This window comes from Callospermophilus lateralis, chromosome 4 (assembly GCF_048772815.1).
Source record: "Callospermophilus lateralis isolate mCalLat2 chromosome 4, mCalLat2.hap1, whole genome shotgun sequence".
In the NCBI taxonomy this organism is placed as follows: Eukaryota; Metazoa; Chordata; class Mammalia; order Rodentia; family Sciuridae; genus Callospermophilus; species Callospermophilus lateralis.
The window spans coordinates 9,414,945-9,442,823 of NC_135308.1; the positions used below are offsets into that span (position 1 = coordinate 9,414,945).

At 51.9% G+C, this 27,879-nt stretch overlaps 1 protein-coding gene across 1 annotated transcript; it reads right to left on the reverse strand.

Annotated features, from left to right (window-relative positions):
• Positions 1-5,776: 5,776 nt before the first annotated feature.
• Positions 5,777-27,412, reverse strand: LOC143397444 (L-gulonolactone oxidase). The gene is made up of 12 exons (XM_076853479.1): positions 27,404-27,412; positions 26,234-26,335; positions 24,872-24,997; positions 23,366-23,460; positions 21,026-21,116; positions 18,517-18,702; positions 14,868-14,975; positions 14,029-14,105; positions 8,476-8,625; positions 8,177-8,341; positions 6,455-6,545; positions 5,777-5,905 (listed from the first exon to the last, which is right to left on the reverse strand). Exons 1-12 carry the CDS (start codon positions 27,410-27,412, stop codon positions 5,777-5,779), a joined length of 1,329 nt encoding a protein of 442 aa, XP_076709594.1.
• Positions 27,413-27,879: the final 467 nt, after the last annotated feature.

The following is a 27,879-nucleotide window of genomic DNA, read 5'->3' on the forward strand; positions in this document are numbered from 1 at the left end:
GGAGCGGCAATCTGCTGTTAGCCTGGGTTGACACTTGACGATCATCTGCCAGAAAGCTGTAATAAGATACAGTCTGGGATGACTGGAAGGCGAAATGACATAGGGCTCAGCAGTGCCCAGCACCCGGCAACTATGAACTGGCCAGCCAGAGGGCTCTGGCTCCGGGGTCAACTGCTTTGTGTACTCCCATTAGGTCCCAGCAATTACCCTTGAGGAGGGATTATTTCCCACATGTTACAAAAGAGTGTGGCCCTCATCAGAGAAGTGTCATGTGGGCAGGATGTGGGAACACCCTCATCCCAATTCCTCACAGTGCCCATCCCTCACTGTGAGGGAGCAGGGAGCAGGTGTGAGCAAAGCAGAGCTCTGGAGGGAGGGCTGGGGTCAACAGAAGGGCCAGTCTGATGGGGGAGGGGGAGGGCTTTTGCTTTGGAGGTGAGACTGATTCAAGCAAACCGAGTGTTCCAGTAACTGGAGTTAACAGGAAGTAAAAGGATGTGCTGGAGATGGTATTGAGTGAGAAGGCACCGGCTACGGTGGGCAGGTTTTCCTATGGGTGCCCTCAAGTGAGTTGACACCAGGGCAGACTGGTTCCAGAAGTTGCTATTCAGAATTAAGCATGAGGTGGAAACAAGGGAAGGCCTGCAGAGGCCATTGTGAGTGAAGCTGTAGAAATGACAGGACCATTTGTTTGCAAGCTATTAGCCAGCAAGGGCCAGAGCTGGGACCAAACGCAGGTGTGATCTGAACACAGGCCAACGGGTCCCACTGGCACCTGTTAGCTGCCCAGGGATTCCCACTCCAGTGTCCTGCAGGGACCTGGCATTGCCAGGTGTATTTTAGCTGGAAGGAGCAGCCTGGCAAACCCAGGACGTATGAAATAGCTCTAGACAAGATGCAAAAATGCTCAGGTTGTTAGAGATTGTTAATGGAATGGGCGATCACTATAGTGAGCTCTCTGCCACATACTGACTGATCTGGTAATTACTGATCCTAACCCTCGGTCACAGTCCTCCTGTGTCAAGTGGTCAGTGTCAGAGCTGTACAGCCATCCTGCCCCTGTCCCCAGTCTGAGGCCAGCTCTGGTCCACCCTGAGGTCGGGTGGGGGCTCAGTCAGGAAAGGGCGCGCGGAGGAACAGCACCATGAGCTGCCTGCTCTCACTCTGCCACCATCGCCCAGCGGAACAAAGGCTGTGACTTCAACTGACACCAGACAACTCCCACAACCTCACCTTGGCCTCCAGTGCCCAATCCCACATGGGCTAGCACCCAGCCCTCAGGCACATCACGGGGATGGGGACAGGGGACCTCTCACTCCAGCCTGACGCTCCCGAGGACACGTACATCTTCGCCGTTGACTTCATGGGTGCCAAGCCATAGTCATGCAGCCACACCAAAGCCAAGGCTCATCTTAGGATCTAACCTGGGTCCCACCACCAGCCACTTGCCCATTGGGAACACAGGGGATCGGCTGTTAAGCTGTGTCTGCAATCGCCTTTGGCGCTGCGCAGTCTCCCACTGGGTGGGTCAGTGAATCCCGTGGGTGGAAAGTTCTGCCAAAATTCAAAACCACCCCAAATTTAGGGGAATCTGCTTTGGAATTTTTTTGAAATGCCTGGCCTGGTCCTCTCTTGACCTCTGAAATGTTCCAGGGAAAAACCACGGTCACAGCTGAAGGAGCAAGGCTCAGGGACTTGCTGCGTCTCCTCCTGTAGTTCATAGTCCCCCTCAATGGCACTCTGGCCGGGGGGTGAGGTGCTCAGAGTGGTTTTTCTGGTTTCTTCTTCCTAGTATTGGGATAGCACCTGCCTGTGTTTTTATTCTAGTAACTGGAGGCCTCAGAGTCACACCTTCCTTCCAGGTGGCTCTGGGACATCCCTTCTAAATTTAAAACCAGTGGTGGCTTAGAGAACTCTCCCTTTTCAGCAAGCCCCCAGGCCACCCCCAGGATTTCCTCCCTCTCTGTGTCTTTCCTGGGGCTGGGGCTGGCAGGCCAAGCCAGTTCAGGTTAGAGTCTGGCAGCTTGATTTTTTCCTGGGCACAGATAGCCACCACCAGGGACAACTTTGAATCCCTTCCAGGGTCTGCCACTGAATGATCAGAGAGGGATTCCTTCCTTCCTTCCACTGAGCTGTGGCTCCCACTGAAGGTGGGCTTCAGCTGGCTTTTGCTGACCACAAGGTCATAAGACTTTATACAAGGCTCAGAATTTACCTAGCCTCTCTGTCTTCCAGGCCCTCCCATGCAGGTGGCCTGGTCAACTCTGCTAACTTTGTGCTACCCCTCTCCAGAGTCACCTGGTGAAGTGAAGGGCCTCTGTCCTGGGTCTTTAAATATCCTATGTCTTTGCAGATGGGAGACCTCTGAGCGGTGGTCAGGTGGCTGCATCCCCTGGACCCCTCTTTGTCTCAGTTAGGAGAGTGTAGGGATGAGATGGCCACCTGGAGAGGAGAAGCTGCCACAAATGGCAGGAGTTGCTGTTTCCTTTTGCCCTTTGGAATGCGACCTCCCACCCCAAATTCAACCTTGACAGCAGCTCCTGCTGGCTGGGTGCGCCACACGCTGGCTGGGTGCGCAGTTCCTCATCCTCCGCTCCATTTCCAATTCTTGAATGCTGCTGGCGTTTCCAGCTTCTTGTTTCCAGTCCAGTCTTAGAGATGAGGAGAGGGTTTGCCAGCAGGGGGCAGCACCTCAAAGTCAGCCAGTTAGGGAGGGAGCCGGGCAAGGCAAGAAGGGGAGCCGCAGGAGGAAGCAGGGAAAGGGGAGAAAGAGAATCCAGATAGATCAGCAGCGCCCTCCGGAGCCCAGCTCATGGGCTCAGGGCACACAGCTTAATGTCAAGAGGACTCTGGAAGGAGAATTTTCTGGAAAGATGGCCTTCAGACATCCAGAGATCCCAAATCAACAAAAGAATGAATCACATTCATTGAAAGGCTGAACTAAAAAGGGCAGCCAGTTTCCCTTGGAAGGACTTTTTCCAGAACATTGAATTGTGTAAGATTTCACCGAACCTCAAGGTTTTAGCCTCTCCAGCCTTTGGGCCAGCTACACTTCTTCCCCTGGGACGGGCGTGGGCGGCATGGCACTCCTTCCAGAAGTGTCATTTCAAGATTCGGAAAATGGAACATTACTCAGAATTTTAAAACACAACAATCTTATGGGATAGAATGTAAAATTCATAGAGTTTAAAGTGTAAGCTCTCTAAAATACAGGGCTACGAGGCTGAAAAGTCTGGAGACACGGTCTTTCTCAGCTTCTTGTGTGATGTTGGGCAAGTTTTTTCACCTCTCGGAACCTCAGTTTCCTCATCTGTAGAGTGAGTGGGGGTGACTTGGACTTAATGATTTCCAAAGCAGTGTTCAACCTGCTTTTCTTTCCGTTCTATAAGTTTCATCAATCCATTTTTTTAGCCTATGGATCAGGGAGTGTTCTCCAGATAAAAATAACCAGTGTATATATTTATGTCAAGAGATTCATTTCCAGGCAGGGGCTCATGTTCTTTCACAGGCCCCAGGTCGGCAGAGAAGCTCTGGAGACTGGTGTTTGTGCATAGTCTTGAGGCCAATTTCCTTTTTCTCTCAAAAATCTCAATTTTTATCTTCAAGGCCTTTCAACTGATTGTGTGAGGCCCACCCATAGCATGAAGGGTTGGGGCTTTTACTGAAGGTCAACTGATCATAAAGATCAGCCACCACTGGAAAATACCTTCACAGCAATAGGTAGATGAGTAGTTGGTTAAATAATTTGATACTAAAGTCTTATAAGTCAATACACAAAAGTAACCATTACACCTTGCCACATGCACTTCTGGGCAGGGCTGGCCCTAGCCAGGTGATGCCCCGAGTTGGCTCAGAAGGGCCTCATGCTTTGCCTAATGTTCTCCTGTCATCCTCTTGAGGTTTTGACAAGTGTTGAACAAGGAGCTCCGCGTCTTCATTGTGCAGTGAACCCCCAAGTCCCCCAGCTGGTTTTGCCGCAGTCAGAGCTTGTGTCCAGGCCATGGACTCCGGTCCTGTGGCTGAGCCCCGCTGTTGTGCAGCAGAGGAAGGTTTGCTGGGCCACTTCCCAGACACTGCATCATAGTCCCCCTTCCCATTGTTGAACATTCTTGGCACATTGTGTTTCCCTAATTTAAATATAAATCTTTGGAGTAAAAAAATACAGAATATAAAATTTACCATTTTAAGCACTTTTTTTTAAAGAAAAACTTTCGCACGGTCATGCAGATGTCACCACCATCCATCCCCAGCACTGTTTTCAACTTCCCAAACTATTCGAACTCTGACCACATTCGTGGTCCATGGGAACCACTGTTCTATTTGTCTATGAACTTGCCTTCACTAGACACCTCATTTAAATGGAATCACACCCGTGCTGTGCTGCCTTTTGTGACTGGCTTATTTCAGTGCCATGCCTTCGAGGTCCATCCATGTCATGGAAGGTACCAGAATTTCCTTGCTGAGGCTGAATGACACTCCCTTGTCGATACAGACCCCATTTTGCCTATCCATTCATGTACTCAGCAACACTCTGGCTGCTTCCACGTTTTGGCTCTTGTGAACATGGGTGCACACGTGTCCCTGTAACATCCTGCTTCAGTTCCTCTGGGAGTACACCTCTTCCCACAGCAGCTTTGCTGTTCTGCATCCCACGAGCAGAGCACAGGATCCCAACCTTTCCAGGTTCTCACCAACACTTGTTATTTTCTGCTCTTTAAAACCTTATAGTTGTTAATATTGATCCTCCTGAGGGTGAAGTGGTATCTCATTGTGGCTTTATTTGCACTTCCCTAAGTAAGTGATGCTAAGCATCTTTCACGTGCTCATTGGCCATTTGTGTATTTTCTTTAGAGAAATGTCTAAGGTTGAAGTCCTTTGCCTATTTGTTGATGGGATTGCCTTTCTGTTGGCAAAGCAAAGGAGTGCTCTGTGTATTCTAGATGTTAATCTCTTGAGAAAGATGGTTAGTGTATGTTTCTTGAGGGCAGAAAGCTATCTTAAGTTTCTTTTAATTCCCCCCAAAGCATTTGGTGCATAGTAAGTCCCCAAGAACACCAAGGCATGATCCAGGAGCTGCCCAGAGGTAGGAAGAGGCAAACTCACTCCAGAGGGAATATGAAACCTTTCCCAGGCAGGCCCCAGGAGGGAGGCCAGTGGAGCAACCCTTGCTCCCAGAGATACCCTGGGGGCGAAGAGGAGGGAACACAGTGAATCAACTGCTAGTTTTTATTAAGAAGAGAATGAGGAGGGTCCCACCCCTGAAAGAGACAGACTGAAGGTCAGACCCAGGCTGTCTGAGACTTCTGGCAGAGAGCAGTTGTAGGCAGGCTATCAGCTGAGCATTTGAAAGAGCCTTATGTGGGAGAGAAAGCAGAGGTCCACACCACCTCTGTGCCCACACACTTGCTAAGGGGGCTGGGGAGGGACCCCTGCAGCTGCAGACCTGGGGACTTCACTCCCACCTAGCCAGCGGGTGGACCTTGCCAATGAGCGAATCTCTGACCTCTGGACAAACACACTATGTTGGGCTGCCCCTTTTTCCCAGGTTTGTTGATTACAGGGGCAGGAAAAGGAGGTCACAGAGATGAAAACAGGGATTGGGGTGCTGGGCCACTTACTGCTGGGGCGCTGTGAGGGTAAGGGAGGGAAGGAGGGGAGACTGCGGGAGCCCAGCTCTGGCTGTGGGGTCTGGAGGGGAGGTGTGCCCCTCTGTTGCGGGATGCTGGATCTCCACCCTTATCAAGGTGGGCTGGGACAGGCGAGGGGTTCTACAGCTTCAGTAGAACACCTTCTCCAGGTACGAATTCAGGAACATGCCAGTGGGGTCCAGCTTTTCCCGGATGGCGCAGAACTTTGGAAAGGCAGGATACATTTTCTCAAAGTCCTTCCTGGTGCAGTTGTGGGCCTGTGGAGACAACCCGAAGCAGCGGGCCTTGTCCCTGGTACCTGCAGCTCAGTAGGGCTGCAAAGCAGCCACCCCAGAGGGCCCCCCCCAATCCCCCACAGAGGCACGCCCAGGTGCACCACGTAGAGACCAAACAGAAGGGAGAGGGTCCTGGAAGGCACAGCAGGAAGGGGCTAGAATGAAGCCCTGGGTTGCTATTCCCATTGCCAAGGGCAGTGTGCCTTAGTGGAGGGGCTGTGGTTTCAGTGCCATGGAGCCACCTCACTTTCCTGTCTGTTAAATGGGTTCACTGATGCCTGTGCCTAATCCTGCTCATAAGCTTCCTATGAGAATCAAATAAAGTGAAAGATGGCATTTCTCTGAAGACTGGAGAGCACGGCAGTCCTGGTGTGTTGGAACCAGAGCGCAGGGAGGGGAGCTGAGTGTGGAGGAGGGAGGATCAGTTTCTGATGGTTGTCCTGGAGAGCTTAGGGGAACAGTGGGAGAGGCGCCCCCTGGTGGAAGCCACAACGCATAGCTCCGTCCTGCTGCTCTGCCCAGGAGTCCTACCTTGGCCCAGTGGGGCCTGCCCCCAAACTTCTTCATGATGGTCTCGTAGGCTAGCCAGTAGTCCAGCCGCGGCACATCCTTGCCATAGGGCCTGGGGTGGGGGGCCACAAAAGGAGATGAGCCCTGCCCTTGCCCTGCATCCAACCCAGTCATCAGGTACCTGCCCAGTCTTGCCACGTGGGGTGGGGATTAAGGCTGACTCTGCCCCAGGACATGGACAGCGGCTATCCAGCATCTCCAGAGCATCATTTATCCCCAAAGAATTCTGAAGAGTGTATGTCCCCTTGTGTATTATTTAACTGGTATCCGAAAGTCATTGTGCCACATATACAAGGGTGATTCCATAAGATGATGCAGCTGAAATATTCCTGTCACCTAGTACCTAAACAGTGTCTTTTCTGTTCAGCTACCTTTACATGCACAAATACCACCGTGTTACAATTGCCTCCTTAGCCACGTGCTGCACAGGTCTGTAACCCAGGAGCAACAGGCTGAACTACAGCCTAGGGGAGCAGTAGGCAGTATCACCTAGGATTATCTAAGTGCACCCAGCGATGCTCAAAATGACAAAAGCACCCACTGACAGTTCTTAGAACATGTCCCCATTGTTGAGTGACGCATGACTATATGTGTGTGTCTCCATACACATGCTCAGTGCTTTAGCTATCTTTTTAACAGAACCTTGGAAGCTCAGGATACCCTGGTTCAGGTCTGGAGAACGTGGTCATATGACCTAATGGACAACCCAGTTCTCACCGCCTGGTCAAATGGCCAAGTCAGATTGACTGACTGACAGAAAAGTCTGACTCCATTTTTAACGATGCAGATGGACATGTTGAGATGCATTCCCCCGCCGACCTCCTCACCTCTGAATTGGAATTCACAGGTAGGGAGAAGATAGATAGATGGACGGGGTGCGGGGCTCACCAGGAGTTTGCTCCTCTCTGATGTGAGCCACCGCCCCGCCCCTTCAATCAGTTTCCCAAAACTCTCTGTCCTGGCTCTTTGGGATGCCCTCAGCAGCAGCGCTCTCTTGAATCATCCCTGGACCCCCCGGAGGCTGGGTCTTACACTGAAGAAATACACTCAGGGAGGGTGAGGGGGTAGTGTTCTCATGCAGTCAGAAGGGCAGTGATGGACGGAGGTGGATGGGGAGGCAGAAATTTCATTATGTATGAACTGCTACTCCCCAGGGACAGGAGCCTCTTCCTGGAGCCTGATGCCCCTCTCAGGAGGACGAAGACAATGCAGCCGTGGGAATGTGCCTTGCAGAGCCATCAAGAGGGCACGTGCATGCACACAGGCACCTGGTGTCAAGCAGGATCCTCTCTCCTGCCAAACTGATACCCAGCCTTGGAATCTTTCTTAACCCGGCATTCCAGGCTGTCAGGATCCCTGACCAGAGTGGGCTCATGTGGTGGACTATAGCTGTCATTCCACAATATCTGCATCAGAGTTATTCCTAATTGATATTAATTCATAAGCAATATGAACATTAATTAACATAATACAGACTAGCCACATCTGTCATCAGAGCCTACACAGAGGAAGTGTTTTAAGGAATTCAGAGAGAGAGAGAGAGACCGTCTCCAGCTGTCAGAATAAGCAGAGTCCCCCTAGAGAAAGTGGCATCCGAGCCAGCACTGAAACACTGAGGAAGGGCACATTCAAATCCAGGGGGACCTCCTCCCACCTGGCCCAACCTCTCCGTGAGCCCATCACCTGTACATGATGATGTTCATGTAGCAGCTGTCCCTCTGGAAGCAGGGGCTCAGCAGGATGTCATCCCCCCGTGTGAAGCGCACCTCCACGGGGTAGTGGGCCACCACCTTGGGGTGGGCTTCCAGCATGGCCTTCAGCTCCAGGAGGGCCTCCTTGGTCTTCTCTCTGCGCTCAGTCCCAGGGGACAGAAGCCAGACCTCAGAGAGGAAGGGGCAGCGGGCGAACCCCCAGGCTCTGAATGGTGGTGACAGGGCTCTGCCCCGGGGTGGCCCACTGGGTACACCCCAGGACAGGCCTACCTGGGGATGGCCCAGTCCTGGACGTGCTGCTTGAAGCGACACTCGTAGGTGAAGATCTTGTGGCTGAGGTTGCTGTTCTCCTTCTTGCGGGTGAACAGCAGCCAGAAGAAGAAGCGGTTGATCCAGCCCACGAGGCAAGGCAGGAAGGTGCTGGAGGGGACGGGGAGGGCACATTGGGTTCTGCTGAGGGGCATCATAATTGTAATACTTGCATGTATTGTGTGCCAGCTGTATGCAAGGTACTCATTCAACACTCGGATGCCTTTGTTGCTTATTTACAGCTTGGAAATCCCTCCTGCAGCTTGGGGCTCTAAACCATTTTCAGTGGCCGCATGGCTGACCAGGTGAGGGGACTGTGACTTCATGAGGGAGGGCCTCATCACATCGCCTTGGACTCCAGGAGCAAGAGGCCGGATGGTTTAAGCTCTTGAGACAAGAATCAAAACTATGTCTCAGGCAAGAAAAGCTCGCTTTGGTACCAGGGATCGAATCGAATCTCTAGCCCTTTTTAAAATTTTGAGACAGGGTCTCACTAAGTTGCTGAGACTGGCTTTGAACTTGTGATCCACCTTAGCCTCTCGGGCAGCTGTGATTCCAGGTGTGCCCCACCATGCCTGGCTACGAGGAGCTTTCTTATGGTGACCGGGAGGCTCCTGTCCTGGGGTGGTGCCCCACCTGGCCTAGGTCACCTGCTCTAACAGCTGTGCCATCCTTCCAATCCCTCCGGCTCTGTGGATCCCCCACCCTTGTCTCCATTCCCTTTTCTAAAACAGTCACTGTCAGCCCCTGGAAGACAGGGCTGAGGACACGGGTCCCTTGTCTTCCTGGGTAACTATGGTGATGAAAGTTCCTTGCCTGCTTTCCACCAGTGCCCTCTCAGTTTGGTTTTTGGGCGATGGTAGGACCTGACTTGTTGGATCCCACAGACAGGCCTTGGTCGAGGACTCCAGTGGCAACACTGTACCCTTTATCCACAGTTCGCCTATTAATGGCTATTCAGATTGTTTTCAGCCTCTTGTCACCTCAGACCACACTGCAATAAATGTCTTTGTCCCAAAACCTCACCAGCTGGTTGGGGCAAAGGGCAGGAGGGATTTTAATTTCAGCAAGTCATTGCTGGATTGTGGTATTCACCCTCCTTCCACACCTTGGGAAGCCTGGATTGCTGTAGAGTTAAGTGGCCAGTGGGGACCAGTTCCTTGGATGGGGTCTCCAGTCCCAAGTTCTTGTCCCTGGAAATGGATCTAGAGCTGTCCAGGTAATTACCAAGGGAGGGCTCTGCGCTTCCTGGGCCAGGAAGGAGCTGCCACCTGGCCTTCCACTCCAGAAAATTCACTCGCCAAAATCTGTGTATACACACACATGCAGGCCCCCACACACAAGGTCCTTTTTTTTTTTCTCCTCTTTATAAATGAGTTAAATGTTCACCATGGCTAGACTGGAAAGGCAAGAACACAAAGGAAATTCCCCAGGCTGGAGCAGCATCTCGCCCAGGGCCTGTGCATCTGACCAGGTGGAGGGGGGAGGGGAAGCTCTCGGGTGGGCTGTGTCCTGGCTAATATTTATGTTTGCCTTTGGTGGTGGGACCTTCGGGACATGCATTCCAGCCTGACACCCTGAAGCCCTGGCTCTCCTACATCATGATGTACTCTTAGGGCTCAGGGACGGGGGAAGGTGGGGTTGGTCCCATCCTGGAGATGAACAGCGCTACATTGTGTCCTTGAAGCTGTATAGTCTTGTGCATATTCAGGGCTGTGAGTAGAGAGGCGAAGACAGGAAGGAAGATGGAGGAAGCAGACCTCAGGTTGGCAGCTGACAGCTGGGGCAGGGGGTGCCAGAGGGGGACAGGTCCTGGCATGGGGCCAAGGGGCAAGGTCCAGAGGTTCTTTGTGGGGGTAGCCAGTGCTGGGCCTGGGGGAGCCACCATGGGCACCGGCCAGCTCAGGGTCCTGCTGAGCTGAGCTGGCTCTAATCACCGTCTGGAGCCACCAATGATTCACTGCAGTAGGTGCTGGTGATACAGGATGAAGGAGGCCATCCACATAGTCATGAGGAGCTGGACAGAAAGACCAAGAACTTTCAAGTAGGCAACTTTGTGATCACTAAAAAGGTGAGGAGCATGGAGGGGGACTAACTCACTGGAGTGCTTAGTGAAGGTGGGAGGTTTGAGCTGTGGGTGGAGGGGTAACTGGGAACCCACCAGGTGGACAAGAGAAAGACCTCGGAGGGAGAAGAAATCCCAGGCCCAGCACGATGGTGCACGCTTGTAATCCCAGTGGCTCAGGAGGCCGAGCCAGGAGGATTGCAAGTTCAAAGCCAGCCTCGGCAATTAGTTAGGCGCTAGGTAACTCAGTGAGACCCTGTCTCTACATATTTTAAAGAAAAGGGGGCTGGGGATGTGGCTCAGTGGTTAAGTGTCCCTGGGTTCAATTCCTGGTACCAAAAAGAAGAAGGAAGAAGGAAGAAGGAGAAGAAAGGAGAAGGAGGAGGAGGGTAAGGAGGAGGAGGAGGAGGAGGAGGAGGAGAAACAACCCCAGGAGCAAAGTGTGATTTCATCCCAAGGCTAACAAGGCAAGAGGGGAAAATGGTGAAGGGTGTGGACTCAGATCCGTTCCCACTTCCTGAATCAAATAAAAACTTACTACAAAGCTGCAGGAATTGAGACGGTGTGGGCTAAGGACTGACCTATAGATCAAGGGAGTAGAATTGAGAGTCTAGAAAATCACCTTGACATATTTGGTCAATTGATTTTTAACAAAAGTAGAAAGATAATTTGATGGGAAAAGAAGAGCCTTTCAACAAATGGTGCTGGGACAACTAGGTATCCACAAGGAAAGAGTGAAGTTGAATCCCTACTTCAAACCATAGAGAATGATCAGAGCAACAGAAGAGCTGAAAGTCTTAGAAGAAAATCCTTATGATCTTGGGTTAGAATTTTTTTTTTTAGAGACAATAACACAAAATAACAACAACAAAATAATAAATTGGACTTAACAAGAATTAAATTATTTGTGCTCCACAGAGCACCATTAAAAAAGTAGAAAGACTAATTGTAGAATGAGAGAAAATATTTGAAAATCATATATCTGATAAGGGACTGGATCCAGAATATATTAAAAAAAACTCTTAAACTCATCAGTAACAAGTCAAATAATCCATTTTTTTTAAATGAGCAAAAAATATGAATTAGACATTTCTCCCTCCAAATGTGGTACACAAATGGCCAATAAGCACATGAAAAGATACTGAATGCCGTTACCATCAGAGAGATTGTAATGAAAACCACGATGAGATACCACCTTAAACAGGATGACTTTGTTAGGATATGGAGAAATTGGAATCTTCGTAAATTGTTAGTGAGCTTATAAATTAGTAAGTTCCTTTGGAAGCCTGGCAATTTCTTAAAAAGCTAAGCATGGAATTGGCATCTGAGGCAGCAATTCCTCTACTAGGCATGTGCCCAAAGAACTGAAAATGAGTCCACACACGAACTTATACATGAAAATCACAGCAGCATTATCCAGGGGCTCCCAAAAGTGGAAACAATCCAAATGCCCATCCACTGAAGAATCAGTAAAAAGATGTGGTCTAGCCCTACAGTGGAATATTACTTGTCCATAGAAGGAAAGAAATAGTGACATATACTACCACACAAAGAACCTTGGAAACAATGCACATAGCAAAATAAGCCAGTCACAAAAGTCACATACCATCTAATTTCATTACATGAAATGTGCAGAATAGGCAAATTGATAGGGACAGGGAACAGATTACTGTTTTCCAGGGTTGGGGTTGGGATGTTGGGGAATGCTGATGGGGAGTGATAGTAATGTTCAATTAGACTGAGGGCATGGTTGTACAACACTGTGAACACACAAAGAACTGTTAAACTGCCCGGTTAGAAGGCTACACTGCATGGCTTGAGAATTTTAGTTTAATGAGGCTCCCATTTGCCTTGAGGCAGGAGGTGATATCATCTAATTTGTCTTTTGGAATGATCAGCCTGGCTACTGGGTGGAGGGTGCAGGGTGAGGTGGGAGGAAGGAAGGAGCCGTTGTGGGGCTACAAGGACAGTGTCTGGGTGCAGCACCAGAAAGGAGTGGATGCATTTGAGGGAGATCCAGCAGAGGGGCTAGGATGACCTGAGGACCAATAGATGACAACTGTGCTCATCCTAGATGTGCTAATCATCTGGTTCTACAGGCCCCTAAGCAGTGTCCTCTGGAGGGGAGAGTTGGGCAGGCAGGAGCCAGAAGTAGGGGAAAAGTGAATGGCACCTCTCAGAGCAAAAGATAACAGCCAACACTTGGTACATCCTCCATGAGCCAAGGGTTGCTTAAGAGTTTTACCTGATCTCACTGGGGCCTTGCAACTCTGTCAGGAATACTATTACCACTTCTGTTTTATGGGTGAGGAAACTGAGGCATGGAAACATTTTTCAACTTGCCCCAGTCCTGCTAGGTAGAACAGCAGGAATCTGAAGACAGGAAGTTGGACTCTAGATTGAGACTAATTCCCACTGTATTTTCTCATGGTCAAACCCAGGGAATGAGTCTTATGCATCAGATGCCAGACACTTCATTGCAAAGATGGACTGTACTCAGGCACCTATCACAGGGTGACACCACCCCTGGGGAATGCACACAAGACTCTGGGAGGGTGAGAGGAAACTCTTCAGTTGGCCTGGGAACAAGTGGAATGGCCTCCAGGAGGAGAGGAGATGTCAACATCAGAGAAGGTGCAAAATGAAATTCTCCATTTCTTATCTCCTGTCACTGGAAGGTTGACCCAGGATGAAGTATCTCCACATGGTGCCCATTATGTGTCAATGTTATGTCTCCTACTCTTAGCCATGCACCGCTAGGAAATGAATCTGCAGTCCTGGTCCTACTGGGATACTCGCTTTGTTAAAGTGACTGACAGAGGGTCAGTCCCAGGTAGACCCCGATTAAGGAGCCTGGAGATGATTTCATCAATGCATGGGCACATCTGTTACTTACTTGTTCTTAGGTTTAGACATTTCAACTTTTTAAATACACCATGTGTTTTTTTGTTTTTGTTTTAATATACTTTGGATCTATCCATCATCCATCCATCTATCATCTATCCTTTCATCATCCATCCATCATCCATCCATCATTCATCCTTCCATCATCCATCCATCCATCCATCCATCCATCCATCCATCATCCATTCATTCATGCATTTCTCTCCATCTCCACAGTCACCACCTCATCATAGGCATCATTTACGTGGGCTTGCAGCTTCTTCTCACATTCCCTCTTTCTCTTTCCCAGCCATCCCTCCTGGCAGCTGGATGGCTCATTTTAAAATACTTCCTCTCTCAAACTCTTCTAATGACTTCCATTGCCCTTAAGGTGAGCCTAGGGCTCCCCAAGTGATTCAAATGTGCATCCAGGGATGCAAACTTCTGCCAAGATCCAGGAGACAGACACAACTAGCATACATAAAGGTAGGGGCATTATTCTTCTGATGAGCTGCATCTTTAGCAGCATATGGCAGTTGCAGAAAAAGGTACCTTTGCATTCCTACCTGGTCCAGAGCAGGAACTCCAGTAAATAGAATCCAACAGCATAGTCCCAAAACCAGCTGGCTGAAGAAGAGGGGGGCTGGGAAGGAGAATGTGTCATCAGTTCAGGGCCAGGGCTGAGCTGCCTCCTGACTTTTGGTGTCTGGGATGTGGTTTGTGCAGGAAGGTGGTGGAGGTGGAGGGTGGGGCCGCTGAAAGCCTTCCTTCCTGGAGGTACAGCCAGGTGCTATGCTCTAACCTTTGGTTTCATGCTTCTTTCTCCAAGTGTTTATTCATTTACTTTGCACAAGGTAAAGATATTCATCTGTCCTTCCTCTGGAAAGCCCACAAGCCAGGGGTCCAGCAATTACCCTTTATGAACCCATGCTGCCCCCAACAGGAGGGGTTGTGGCCCCCTCCGTGTTCATCTGGGTGAGGCTTTGTTTTCATCTGCTGAGAAGCAGCCGTTGGCCAAGGACATGGGTGAGATCAAACTAGTGGTTTCTTCCACTCTGCGATTGGAGGTGGGGGCGTAGAGGGAAGGACAGACATAAGAGAGGTTTCTGAGGTCCAGCCCAGCTGTCTAGGACTCTCATCTGTCCTGCCCTGTCCTCTGCTTCATTCTCCCGACATCTAGGCTGTCCCTGAACACACCCTCAGGGTCCCTACTCTGGATACACAGGGCCCCACTTTGCCCCCTTTCTCCCTCCCTCCACTCTCTGACCCTGATACTCGCTTCCTTACACTCAGCCATACTCCCAGCTCCCTGACCATCAGGAAGGCTTGAAGTGGCAGTCATTCTGGGGCTGGGTAGCACCCTCTCCAAGATGCTGGGCAGGGCCAGGGGCACCGCCATACCTACCTTGTCGGTGTGGTCCTGGTAGATGATGCTGACGTTCTCACTGTGTGGGAACCAGAGGAAGCGAAAGTACTCGGACTTCTTCAGATGGCTGTCCAGGTTGTCCAGGACCTAGAACAGCACGAGGAAAGGGAAGAGACTGGTGGTCACAGAAGGTGAACACTGGGAATCAGGGGCCAGGTGTGCTTCAGTCTCTCTCTGGCAAAAGGAAACACTTAGGATTGTCCACACACTGCCAAATGGCACAGAACGAGTCTTCAAATATGCTGGGTATTAAGATGGTCCACTTACGGGATGACTTCCCCAAAGAGTTTAGAGGACACAAGTGGCTTCTCGTGTGTCCTACTTTAAGCAATTACGAGTTTGGTAGAGTTACTTATCACTCTGCTTCAAGTTTTTCATCTGTAAAACCAGGACTGTCACAAAGATTAAATGAGATAATGGCCAGGCAGTGCCTAATGTGATACCAGGCACATGTTAAGCACTAGGTAGGCATACACTACAGTTTCTAGAACAGTTACTCGTTCATTGTCATTGTCATCATTGCTACCATCATTATCATTATTTCTTATCCCCCGATGCAGAGTAGTTCTTTAATGAACTGCTCTGAAGTGGCTCATCATTGACACACTGAAATAATGTCACAGGTGAATCATCTCCCTGAAACCCATCAAGCAGGTATGGGTCAAGTTGTGACAAAGTATAGATTTGGGGGTTGATCTCCAGTTGTGGGGTTGGGGGAAGAGCTCTGGTCTTGAAACAAGTTCTGGATTCAAGTCCCAAATCCCAGCAGTGAATGTAATGGTCCCCTTTTCTCGGCTCTGGTTCCTGAAATACGCCTGTGCAGCTTCCCACCCGGGATGATTCCATGATGGAAGGGCGGCTTAGCGCTAAACTAGACACAGTGACTCTGTGGTCCTCATCTAGCACTAAGTGGTTGTTGACTGGTGGCACCATCAACAAACTGTCCTGTCTGGAGAATGAGGGTCCCTGGGATCATGGATTTCCTAGGAGCACCATCAAAGGACTTTAGTCTCAGAGGAAGTGCTGCTTTGCTAGCTATTGGCATGAAGGTTTCTAGTGGTTCTGTCCCTCAAATTTAGAGTAATAATGCTATGGGATTGGTTTTTGGGAATGAGTTACTATGATTTCATGTGATCCAGGCTACAATGAGTGGACAATGCTGAGAATTTATTGTAAAAAGGCACAAGGACAGCTCGTTCTCAGCAGCGCGTTCACAGAACTGGACCAACATCTGACCTCACCCTACTGTCCTGTATCATGAAAAAGCTGACTCTGACACTTTCTGGGCTTGGGAATGACTGCTTCCTTTCATAGAACTGTGATCAGCATCCAACAACCTTACTGAGGTGTCTTTAGGAGAAACAGTATAGGGGAGCACAGAACTGGATCAGAGATGAGCCCCATCTAGCCAGGGTGGGAGGAGATGGAGAAAATCTTGGAAAAGGATGATCAATGATCTTGATCAACTGACCACCCCCCACTGAGTTACTTGAGTGCTTCCATATACTTCATGGATCCTGGGGGAGCAACGATGCCTCAGAAGAGATCTCTGCACTGCAGAACGGATCACCCAGCAGCAAGAAGAAGGGGATAAATGTCAAGAGGAGGGGATGACATTTGTGAGCCAATCAGGTGTGACCAGGATATCCAGCCTGGAGAGTCCAGGATTGGCTCAGACCCTGGACTTGGCATGCACCGAGGGTAGGTGGGTTGGTATTTTATCCAAAAAACATCAGAGACAGGAGGAGTTGGGGAGTTCCTGCGAGGTGCAAGGGCAGTGAGGATCTGAACAAGAATCCCAGACGGAGAAGCCCCCAAGGACACTGGCTGATCCGTGAATGGGAGGAGAAAAATCCTGCTCCCCACACCCTGGGAGGATGAGCTGGGTGGGCTCATGTCCTCCTCGGGGACAAGGCCCAAGTGCTTTCAGCAGATGCTCCAAAGGAGGGACAAAGTAACGCAGTACACAGCCCTCTGTCCCAGCGGTGGGGGACAACAGGGGACAGTTTTGCATCCGAGCGCTTCACTGGCTCACAGGATGTCAGACCTGAAAGACCTCGGGAACATCAAGTCCAACCTCACTTGTAAAACACTATGAAACTGAGGCCCCAGATGTTTGAGGCACAGGATCAAGGTCACCCAGAGAAAGCAGCCCAGCCAGGCTCAGGGGCCTGGCCTCTCCCCGGAGCCCATTTCCTTCCCCTTGAGAGTTTTTGTTGTGTGATTATATGTGTGTGCACTTGTGGGTTCTATTTTAGCAGAGGGGATTGCAGTTGTTTTTTCTTAGAAGTCATCATAGTCTTTTAAAAATCAAAGCCACTGGGAACTTGGAAACAATTGAAACTTTGTTTCAAATTGGGAACTTTGAAACATTGCTTAAAAGTTTCACTCTGAGTTTTCAAGAATGTCCTAAGTTACAAGTCTCCATGTTGAGGTGAGCTGCAGGCTCATGGACAGCTGTCAGCTGACGTGTGAGCATGTATACACGCCTGTGCATGTGCACGTGTGTGCTGGTGTGCAAGTTGGGGTGGGGAAGGCAGCCCAAGGTGAAGCTGTAATGGAAAAGGGATTTGGCGGGAATCTCAACCCATCTCAGTAAGGCCAAAGGGGGAGCATAGAGGGTGGCCTGGTGTCAAAGGACTCAGCAGCTCTGGTATCTGAAAAGGAACATGGGGTCCTCAGGCAAAAAGAAGCAATCCCTTTATCTCTGGGTCAAAATATTCAGCTTCAAAATGATTAAGTTCCGACCTAAGCCAGAGGCAGAAAATCAAATTCAACAGCCAGGTGGGGCTGAGCCCCTTTCTGACTGGGAGTGGTCACTACTGCCCATATCTTCCTCACATGCGATTTTCATTCACCCCTTACCCTGCCTGCGCTCTACTAAAGCTGTTCTCATGGAGGTCAGCAGTGGCCTCCTGAGGATCACCCAGATCTGGGTATTGATCCTTGAGCCCCTGCAGCACTGGCTGTGAGGCCCCTCCAACATGGAGGCCAGCCTGTGGCCTTGGGAACCCAGCCCTCTCCTTCCTGTCCTCCTTCCTGTCTGATTGGGCCTAGTTTCCTTCACAATCCCTCTTCACCCTCTCATTCCCTGAGTGCTCCTGTGCCCAAGGACCTTCCCCTCTCACCCACACCCGCTCTCTTGGGGTGGTCCACACTCTCACTGTCAACTGCCCAGGAGACTCCTGACCTCTGCTACGGGTTGAGTAGTGTTCCATTTCTACCCCGAATTCTTGTGTTGAAGTCCTAACCTCCAGTTCCTCAGAATGGGACTGTATTTGGGGACAGGGCCTCTAAACAGGCTATTCCTGGGTGCCCGGTTCCACGATGGCGGAGACTTCCGCTGCACAGGGAATCCTGGGCGTGTCCTCTTCTGGCTCTCATCTGGCCCTTGTCCCCTGGGGCAGGCCCCCTTCCTGCCCCCCTGTCTGCCACCCGCTGCAGTTCCTCTGGGGTTTACTGCCCACAGGACTCAGGCCACAGACTCCCCAGGGCTAAAGAAAGGGGTGATGAGGTCAGACCCTGTAATTCATGGGGACCATGGGGACTGTCAGTGGGATGTGGCTGACTTGCTGAAGTCCTCCACTTCTCTCCTGAGGCTGAGCAGCGGTGAGCAAGGGACCAGTACCTCCTTCAAGGTGGAGGGGAAGGTCGTCTCCTGCAGATGGAACTGGGGCACGCACTGCAGGGTGATGGTGAGGATGACTCCCAGGCAGCCCAGGTGCACCCGCGCGGCCTGGAACACCTCTGCGTTGCTGGACTCGGAACATTCCAGAATCGCCCCATCAGCTGTCATCAGAGTCAGTGCCACCACCTGGCAGTGGGAGAAGAGTCACACTTCAGAACCCTGCTAGGCCACGACCCCACTTCCCTGCTTGCCTCAGGAGGGAGGCCAGGAGTCACCCAAAGGATCACATGGGACTTCCGCGCCCTGTCTCCTGTCAGACCAAGGCCTCTCAGTCTCAGAGGAGAAGGGGAGCAGGGAAAGGCCGGCTGGGTCTGGGTGGGCACAGCCCTCAGCTGCCCTCATCCCCTGTGTTCTGGGAATGGCTGCCTCACCCTCTGTGGCCTCGTAGCCAGGAGGCAGGGAGCCTCCCTGCCCAGAGGTGCTCTGGGGTGGACCGGGCTGCCAGAGCCCAGAGCTCCAGGGAAGCTCCTTGGTTATGGTTTGGATCTTGAATGTCCTCCCAAAGCTCCAGTGTTAAGCCAGAGCAGCACCGTCCAGAGGTGGGCTTTGGGGAAGGGATTGGATCATGTGTGGGGCGATCTATTTAATCCATTCAACTTGGTGGCTGAATTCATGTCGGGGAGGCGGGACCTAGTGGGAGGAAGGAGGTCCCTGGGGGCGTTGATCTTGTCCCTGGCCCCTTCTCTCTCTGCCTTCTGCTGCGGGGAGCTGAGCAGCTTCCTCTGCCACACCCACCTGCTGTTCTGTGTCTGCCGGGGAGCTGGCCCACATGCACAGAATCCTCTGAAACCCAGTCAAACTAGGTCTTCCCCCCTCTAGTTATTCTTGGCAGGTATTTTGGTCACAGTGACAAAAAGCTGGCTGACACAGAAGGCAAAGTAAGAGCACGTGTGCCCCTGGGTCAGGCCAGCCCTGCTGTCCCAACTCAGCCAGGTCCCAGCTACTCCTGGTCTACATGTTGGCCACGCTGGGCCTTCCCCTGCCTCAGGGACCCCTTTTCCTGAGGAATTCCACCCTCCTTCTTGGCCACACCAACCAGACACTTGGGGTTGCTGCTAGTACTTTGAACTTTGGTTAGAAATGGGTGAGAGCGTGTCTGCCCTTGGCCCCCATTTCCAGAGGGACGCTCTTTCACCACTGTTGAAGGCCTTCTCCACGCTCTGCTACCTGCTAATTTGGATGGAAATTGTTTCTGACGTGTAGTTAGCGGCTCAGTGGCTCAGCATGAGAGAAAAGATATAGCCGAACTAATTCTGATTAACAGTGACGAAGGACCAGAGAGGAGAAACTGGCAGAAATGGGGCATGGTGGCATCTGTGGGAGTGAGGACATCGTGTTAATTTTTACAAAAACCAGATTCTGTCTAAGATCCAGAGCAGCAGATGAGAGCTGGCCTGTGCAATGCTTCGATGGGACTTAAACACCATGAAGGGTGGACACTGTGTTTACAGACGGACTTTCATGTTCTTTTGTCTCTGTTTCCTTACCTGTGAAATGGGTATAATAGCAACAACCATCTCAGAAAGTGGGGCAAGGACTCAATGAGAGAATGTGCCATGCCTGTGGATATCTGCCTAGTGTAGAGTGGACACTAAAGTTGTCAGCTGCCATAGGCCTGAGATGCAAAATCCAATAGTAAGCAACTCTCATAGTTTCCAGACATGGCTTCCAGGGCTTCCGAAGAGAGGTGGCCAGGGAATCCTGCATGTATTTGGATGTATGCTCGCTCAGGATTGCTTTTGTTCTCTGCTGATCGTTTTGTAGAAACTGGCTTGACATCAGTCCTGGACAATGGGCTGGGTCTACAGCCAAATGTGTGTGTGGGGTGGCTCTCATGCTGTCCTCAGCCCCCGATACCACTGGGCTCTCCTGGGCAGTAAACCAGCTTTGAGCAGGAAAAGGCAGAGTCCATGGAGGACTCCACCCCCTGCAGATCAGCCTCTCTTAAGGCAGATTGTTAAGTTAAAGCTATGTACTCGGGAAGGTTGGCTCTGGACACAGCATCCTCTGAACTGCCATTTGGTGGCTGTCCATTTCTTGTGTGCTACCTAAGGATCATTTCCCATTCACCATTTCTCACTCTTCATTTTAGCTGATGATTTTCACAGCAAGGTCTAGAAAAGCTGAGCAATCTACCTACGTGCGCCGGCCCAGGGAGTGGTGGAGTGAGGCTTTGACTGCAGGTTTGAGCCCCAGACCTTCCCCAAGCTGGACCCTCATGAAGTTCAAGAAGTGTATTTATGGAAAGGCCAGACATCCCTGGCCCTCCTGGATGGGCTCTACCATGGGCCATCTGGCTGCTGTTCTGATCCCTGACCCCACTTGCTAAACTGAACAGCCCCATCCCTGGAGGGCCCCTGTCGAGTCTCCCTCCATCAAAGAGGACATGGGCTGAGCTCGAGGTGCGCAGACGCTGTGCCTGCCCTGCCTGTGGCAGCAGGGTACCCACCTGAGTGGCCAGGATGCCGTGCTCGATCCCCGTGTTGTGGGTTCCGGACCCAATGACGCCACCTGCTGTTACGTCTGACACAGCTCCCAGGCTGGACTCAGCAGGAGGGAGCAAGAGGGACACCAGAGACCAGTTAGGCTTCTCAGGACAACAGGCCCCTGGATTGAGTGGAGGCCTTACCCACATCTACCCTCGGCCGGGCAGCACGGCTGTCCCTGCTTGTCTCTGTGCCTCGGTTGCCTCATCTCAGTGGACTGTTGGAGGAGCCAGGGGGCCTGGTGTAGTCTGAGGGGAGGCTGCCTGCTTGGGGTCTGGGGTGTCTCCAGTCCACAAGGCCACTTTCCTCCATCCACCCACATCTTTCCACTGGGCAATGGCACAGGCTTTCACAGACTCCCCTGCAGCCAGCTTGGGAAGTCCTTGTGGTTCCAAGCACACACAGAGCCCAGGAGGGTGGGAGCTGGTGAGGAGAGGGGACGAGGGGGCCCCTCCACTCTCTGCTGGGAAACCTGCGGGGTTCCTTGGGGACTCCAGGATAAAGCTTGTATCCCTCGGCCTGGGGCACCGGGCACCAGAATGGGTAAGAGGAGCTCTGTGGGCACCGGGGACGGACCCATAGGGGAGCAGCACCCTTCTGGAGGCGTGTGCTATGGGGGTGGGAATTAGAAACTCTTGCCTGGATCTCAGGGTCAAGGAAGAGGAGTGGAACAGGAGTTTTTTTTAAAAAAATATCTAACTTCTTGGGAATTTTTTGAGACATTCAGCAAGAGCTTAAGGGAGAAGGAAACAAATATTTACTGATGGTCCAAGGACAGTCAGGGCCATGGGGCTACACTGTGGCTACCCAGCAACCCAGGTAGCCTGTGGTCCCATAGAGAAATAGGCTGGGCCTGGGTCTCACCAGTAGAAAATGGCGGGGGTGGGGGGAGGTGGGGGGGTGGGGGGTGGGCATTTGGCCTGGCCCTGCCCCATTTGCAAGAGGACAAAGGCCTACTTATCCTACTTTCAAGGCCATTTAACAATGACTGGAAAACCTCCCTTCATATCTTCCTAGGGAGAGGAGATGAGCCTGGGGGCTGCCCTGGAAGAACAGGAAGAGGATGAGAGAAACGTAAGCACTATCTAGCCTTCCCCTACCCACCCCCTACCCCCTCACTGTCCTGTCTACCCATGTCCACGATGGCTGGGTTAGTTGGTGATATGGCTCCTTCTGAATATACCAAGGACAACAGGCCCCCTGGATTGAGTCCCTCACAGAGGGACCCAGGGGAAGAAAGTCTCAACTTTGGCCTGGAGAGGGTGGAGATAACAGGCCTGCCTTCCCTTGGCCTGGGATCCCTTCCTCCTTTCTTTTTCCTGAGTAATATCTAGTTATCTTTGAATCCTCCTGCAGGGACCCTGCTCTGATTCCCACCCTCTCGCACATTCCCCTCCTGTCAAGGCTGACCTTGGGGCCGACTGGAGGCCTACAGTGCCCAGGCCACCTGGGTGACACGGAGTCTGCCGCCTTGCACTGGGCTGGACAGTTTCTGCACCTGTCTGCCCCTGGCTGGGAGTCCTTATGTGTAGGGCTGGGCTTTGATAGGCTTTGCGTCTCCAGGGCCTGAATGAGGTCCACACAGGGCAGACACTCCAGGACAGTAGGCACTGCTGTGACCCTGAGAGGGGCAGGAGCAGATGGTTTCCAGAGTGCAAAGGAGTTTCGATGCCCAGGCCCTATGATAAGACTGAGGCACCAAGGCCAAGTTCAGGCTTCTGTGGTGGAGTTCCAGCTGCAGTAAGATCGCTACACCAATGTACCAAACAGCCGTCTCCGCCTTCTCCTAATGGTTGAAATGCAGAGCTCTACTCCTCTGGCTGCATTTGACTTTTTTCGATGGAAATCCCCTGATACCACACCTGAACGATCACTGACACCACATTTGGATGGAGGGACAAGCGGGGCCGTGGATGGGCATGCCAGGAAGCCCTGTGGCTTGGTCCCCAGGCTCCTCTGTTCCTCTGAGTGCTTATTTTGCATATCCTTGTGTTTTGATCCCTAAAGTTGCTTACTGAAAAACTTCAGGCACTCTTAATGCGCCACTGTGACACCCTTGTTCAAGACTCTTACGTAAGGTTCAACTCAACTCCTGCTGCTTTCGGTCCCCACAGAAGAGCCTCTGGACCCATAGGGGAGGAAGAGACAGACATCCTGAGGGGGAAGAACGGGGATCCAGAAAAAGAAGAGCACCCTGAGAAACACTCTTCTCGAATCCCCCAGATTCTTTGGTGTCTGGCCCAGGCCGGTGCAGGGGGTGGCGGGCAGCCCTGGCCCACCTGTAAATGAGGAGGGGCTCTTACTTGGACAGAGCCAGGCCATGCTTGTCCAGCTGTGGGTGCAGGTCTGTCAGGAGGATGCCAGCCTCCACGGTTACCTGCTTCTTCTCCTTGTCCACCTGCAAGAGACCAGCAGAGCTGGGAGGCACCAGACCCCTGCCCAGCCTCACCTCAGCAGCCAGGATCCTTGGGAATATGAGTGTCTGTCCCAGCTGGTGATCATCCTGAGCCAGCTCCTGCTGCAGGCAGCATAAAAGGGCATGGGGCCCGAGGGTGCTGGAGCTTGGGTGGAGGAAGAGAGGCACACCCAGGGTGGCGAGTATTTTGCTCAGACTCACACGGCAGAGCCAGAACGAGGATCCTGCCCACCTGCACAGACTGGGACAGTGAGACTTCTTCGTGTTCCTGTGCAAAGTAAACAACTAAAGAGGTCCTGCTCCTATAGGGTCCTGACTTTCCTAAATGGAGTTCAGATTCTCCATTTATCTCACCCTGGGAAGACCTAGGCAAAGGCCGAGACTGGAAGGGCAGAGACATAGCATCTGTTTGATGCCCAACCAAGCAACAAAGGTGCTGTCGTGAGATCCCCACAGTGGCCCTGAGCAGTAGGAGCATCTCTGCATTTTACAGGTGTGAGACTGAGATTCAGGGACTTGAAGTCACTTGTCCAAGGTCACACAAACCCTGGTGGCAGAACTGAAATGAGAGTTCACATCTGTTGGACTCCAAAGCTCATGCTCTTTCCATTGACCTGGAGCACAGAGCTCAGTAAAAATAAATTGCTGGAGCTCAGTCCTCACTAATTAACAATCAGAGTTAATTACTGCCATGGCTGATATCTTAGCCCAGATGTTTTCTAAGAGGTAGAGACTGTCAGCCTGAGCAAATGAGGAAACAATAAGAGAAACTCAGATCTTTGCTAGGGGGCTTGGGGAGGGGATTATTTGCCAAAAATTATAGGTTAGGGTGCTGACCGGAGCAGGTGAGAAAAGAAGTTCTGACAAGGGGCAGGACCCTGAGTTGCTGGCAGGTGCCAAGTGTAGGCTCTGAATTGCATGGACGGCATCCCAGCTCAGAGCTCATGTCAGTCTTGGGTCTGTGCCCAGCTTTGCTGCTGTTTGGCTGGCAAGTCACTGACCCTCTCTGATCTTTAATTTCTCCTCTTCGAAAGCTAGGTAAGTGCCACTTCAGGTCTCTCTGAATTTGTCGTTGCAAGTCTGCCTTTAGGGAATCTGATTCCCTGCTCCAGTTCTAGCAAAGTGGAGAGGAGGCTCTGTCAGGGGAGGGGAGTAGACATCTTCTCCATGGCCGAAGGGACGACCCGACCTGAGGCCTCCTCAAATCCAGGGAGGGTTCAAGTGAGGAGTGTGCGAGAAAAGGCCAGGGATCAGGGTGCTACTCTGGGGACTCGGGGTGGCAAGGTGTTGAAAACTGGGGGGAAAGGCTGAGGAGCATGTGCCCTGGGGTCTGGGTGAAGGCTGAGGCTGTCAAGCTTGGGGCCAGCAGAGGGGGAGCCCAGGGCTCCCATACCTGGAGAACCCGGTTCATTTTGCCCATGTGGATCATGAAGCCATCGGTGCAGGCAATGTCCGAGGGTGAGTGGCCACCACCCACCACTTTCACCTTCTTGTTCTGCTGCCTGGCCAGGGCCAGTACCTGCAGAGACAATACAAGAGTTAGAGAGGCAGCGGGAGAACCTGCAGGATCCTGGCCTAACCTGCAGGGGGCGCAGGCAGCCGGGAGATGCACCAGGCCTGAGGGACTTCGCCTGACTCCAGACTGCTGTGCAGGTCACACAAGAAAGAGAGTATGGGCCTGGAAGTGGTCCTGGATAGACATCCAAGGGACCTTCCCAATCTGCCACTCCAACATTCTCTCTGCTGCAGCTCAGGGCTCTCTAGAGGCAAACCCCATCATATCCTTACAACACAAAACCTTCCAAGGGCGCCCCAGGGTCCTAAGGATAAGACACAAGCTCCTTAGCTTGACTACAAGGACCTGTGGTCTGCCTCCAATGCTCCAATTAGGGCTCCTCAGGGACAATATCAGTGACTGAATTTGACTTTGAACCTGCAGAGCCTACTCCAGGCCTGGCAAAAATAGGTGGCATCCAAAGAGTGTTGAGTGAAGAAATAAATGGGTGAATGATGTCATTTAAATGAATCTGTTCACTGTCTTCTCCCTGCTCCAACAGCCTCCTATCTGTGCTACAGAACACTGGCCTTATGATTTATTCCACAAGGCGCTCACAGTCTTATGAGATCAGGAAGCACAGGCTATGCTGTGCAGGGGCTGGTCTTCGCCAGCTCCTCCCCCTCCCCACTGCTGCTCAGCATGTTGAAGGCCTCTGTGCTCTACAATAAAGACACCTGTTTAACTGTGTAACACCATTTTCCGGCAGGGATACCTCCTGCTTTTAGTGGTTCACAGGGCAGGGGTCTGCTTAGGAACCACCACACATCCCCAGCTCCCTCTCTCTCCCTCAAATGGAGTCTTTTGCCCCTCTGATCAATCCAAAGCCACCCTGCCTTGCCAGCATCCCTGTCCCCACCTGCAGCCACCCCCCCAGGACTCTCCAGGTGCTTTTCCCTTCCTACACCCAGTGCTCTTCCCTACTATCCGCTGATTCTTCTCAGAAATCCATGCAAGTGTGAGTGTGGATGAGACAGTGTGCACACATGTCTGTGCACCTGTGTGTGTGCACGCGTGCAGATCACAGAAGAGGACTGAGCAGATCTGAGGTCCTTGGGACATGGCTATGCAGATTAGAGGTGGGCAGGGGCCACTGACCAGCACTTCTGGGTTGGGGCTGGGGTGGGACCTTAGCCCAGCGAGTCCCATTTCTAGCCTCCTCTCCATTGCCAGGGCAGCAGAGCAGAGGTGGATACTCACCTCTCTAACCTCTTCCACAGATGTGGGCTGATAGTACATCTCTGGGCAACAGCCATAGGTCCTTGCCCAGTTTTGGAACCGGACCCCTTTATGCCCATGAACCTGTACCAGGAAAAATGTCGTGTCTCACCAAGTAAGCCGGCTTTTGAGATTCGAGCCCGATTGTGTCTCCCTTACTCCCCACCATTGTGGAGAGGGAAGCCGAGTCACAGTGGTGGGCCCAGGCTCCTCTCTGCCCTAATCAGCTCTCAGGTCAGGGCCTGACCTGAAGATCAAATATGCACTGGAAACTCTGAAATTGTGGGTCTCCATGCAGGGCCCCCTGATATTGTCTCCTTGATATCTTCTGATCTGATGGCAACTGCATGGAAAATTCTGCCCATTCTTAGGTTTAGGGGGCTAAATGAGTTCAAGGGCAGAGCCCAAGAAGGCAGGACCCAAGGTGGCCCCTGCTCTGGGCACTTTTCTGAGGGATCCAGCAGTGCTGCAGTTGAGCAAGGCCCAGAGAGGGGACTGCAGGAGCCCTGGTGGCCAGGAGGAATGGCAGCTCCTGGCTCTCAGCTTCCCCACCAGGCTTCTCCAGCAGGGAAGGGGCACATCTGGGAGGTTCAATGGCAGAGTCTTTCTGGCCTCTAATCCATAGCACCAAGTCCTGGAGATAAGACTCTCTTTGTTGGACACCACTGTGCTGGGATCCTTATATCTTATTTAGATTTTTTTTTTTTCTTGCGGGGGTGGGGTACTGTGGATTGAACTCAGGGACACTCGACCACTGAGTCACATCCCCAGCCCTATTTTTTGTATTGTATTTAGAGACAGGGCCCCACTGAATTGCGTAGAGCCACACGGTTGCTGAGGCTGGCTTTCAACTCTCAATCCTTCTGCCCCAGCCTCCTGAGCTGCTGGGATTACAGGTGTGCACCACAGCTCCTGACTTATTTAGATCTTACATCAGTGACATGGACTAGGTGATCTTACTCCTGTTTTCAGCAGCCAAAACTGAGGCCCTGGAGGTGAGGTGACTTTCCCAGCAACCTAGTGAAGGTGCTGAGTCCAGCCCAGCCTTCCTCCCCTGCAGCTCTCCCTGCACCCCAATGCCTCCCCGGAGCCTCAAGTTTATGTCAGAAGGGTCCTTGGCCCCCAATGTGGCATAATTTTGCCCTCCCACACTTGGGTCATGGTTCTAGTCTGGACACAGCACAGATGGACTGACTGTCCACACCATGAGCACCTACCATGGCTGCGGTGGTCAGGGGCCTCAGCTGTCTCCGACCTTCTTCAGGAACAAAGCCCTGGGCAGGAGGTGCAGCAGCCTTGGTGCTGGGGCAGCTGAGGCTGGGTCCTACTGCTGCACACCAAGGGGCTTTGGTGAAGGCAGGGAGTGTGTGGGACGGGCTCCACCCCCAGCAGGAGTTAGGTCACCAGTATAAACAGCAGCTGGGCCCTGCCCCTTCCTGGGAGCCCCTCTCAGGCAGAAAGGAGGCAGGGCAGGGTTTAGGTAGAGGCTCTGGAAGCAGGCCAAGCTCCGACCCCAACACTAACACTAGGTATTCTGGACCCGGTCTCAAAACTGAGTCACTGGGTTGGGGGTGTAGGTCAGAACACTTACCTAGCTGCCCTGGGTTTACCCAGCACTGAAAAACAAA

Coding starts and splice junctions, on each gene's coding strand:
- LOC143397444 (XM_076853479.1), bottom strand. Junction 18,703..21,025: donor ACGGCATCCTGGCCACTCAG/GTGGGTACCCTG, acceptor TCCCACTGCCAG/GTGGTGGCACTGACTCTGAT. Junction 5,906..6,454: donor GCAGGCCCCACTGGGCCAAG/GTAGGACTCCTG, acceptor TTGTCTCCACAG/GCCCACAACTGCACCAGGAA.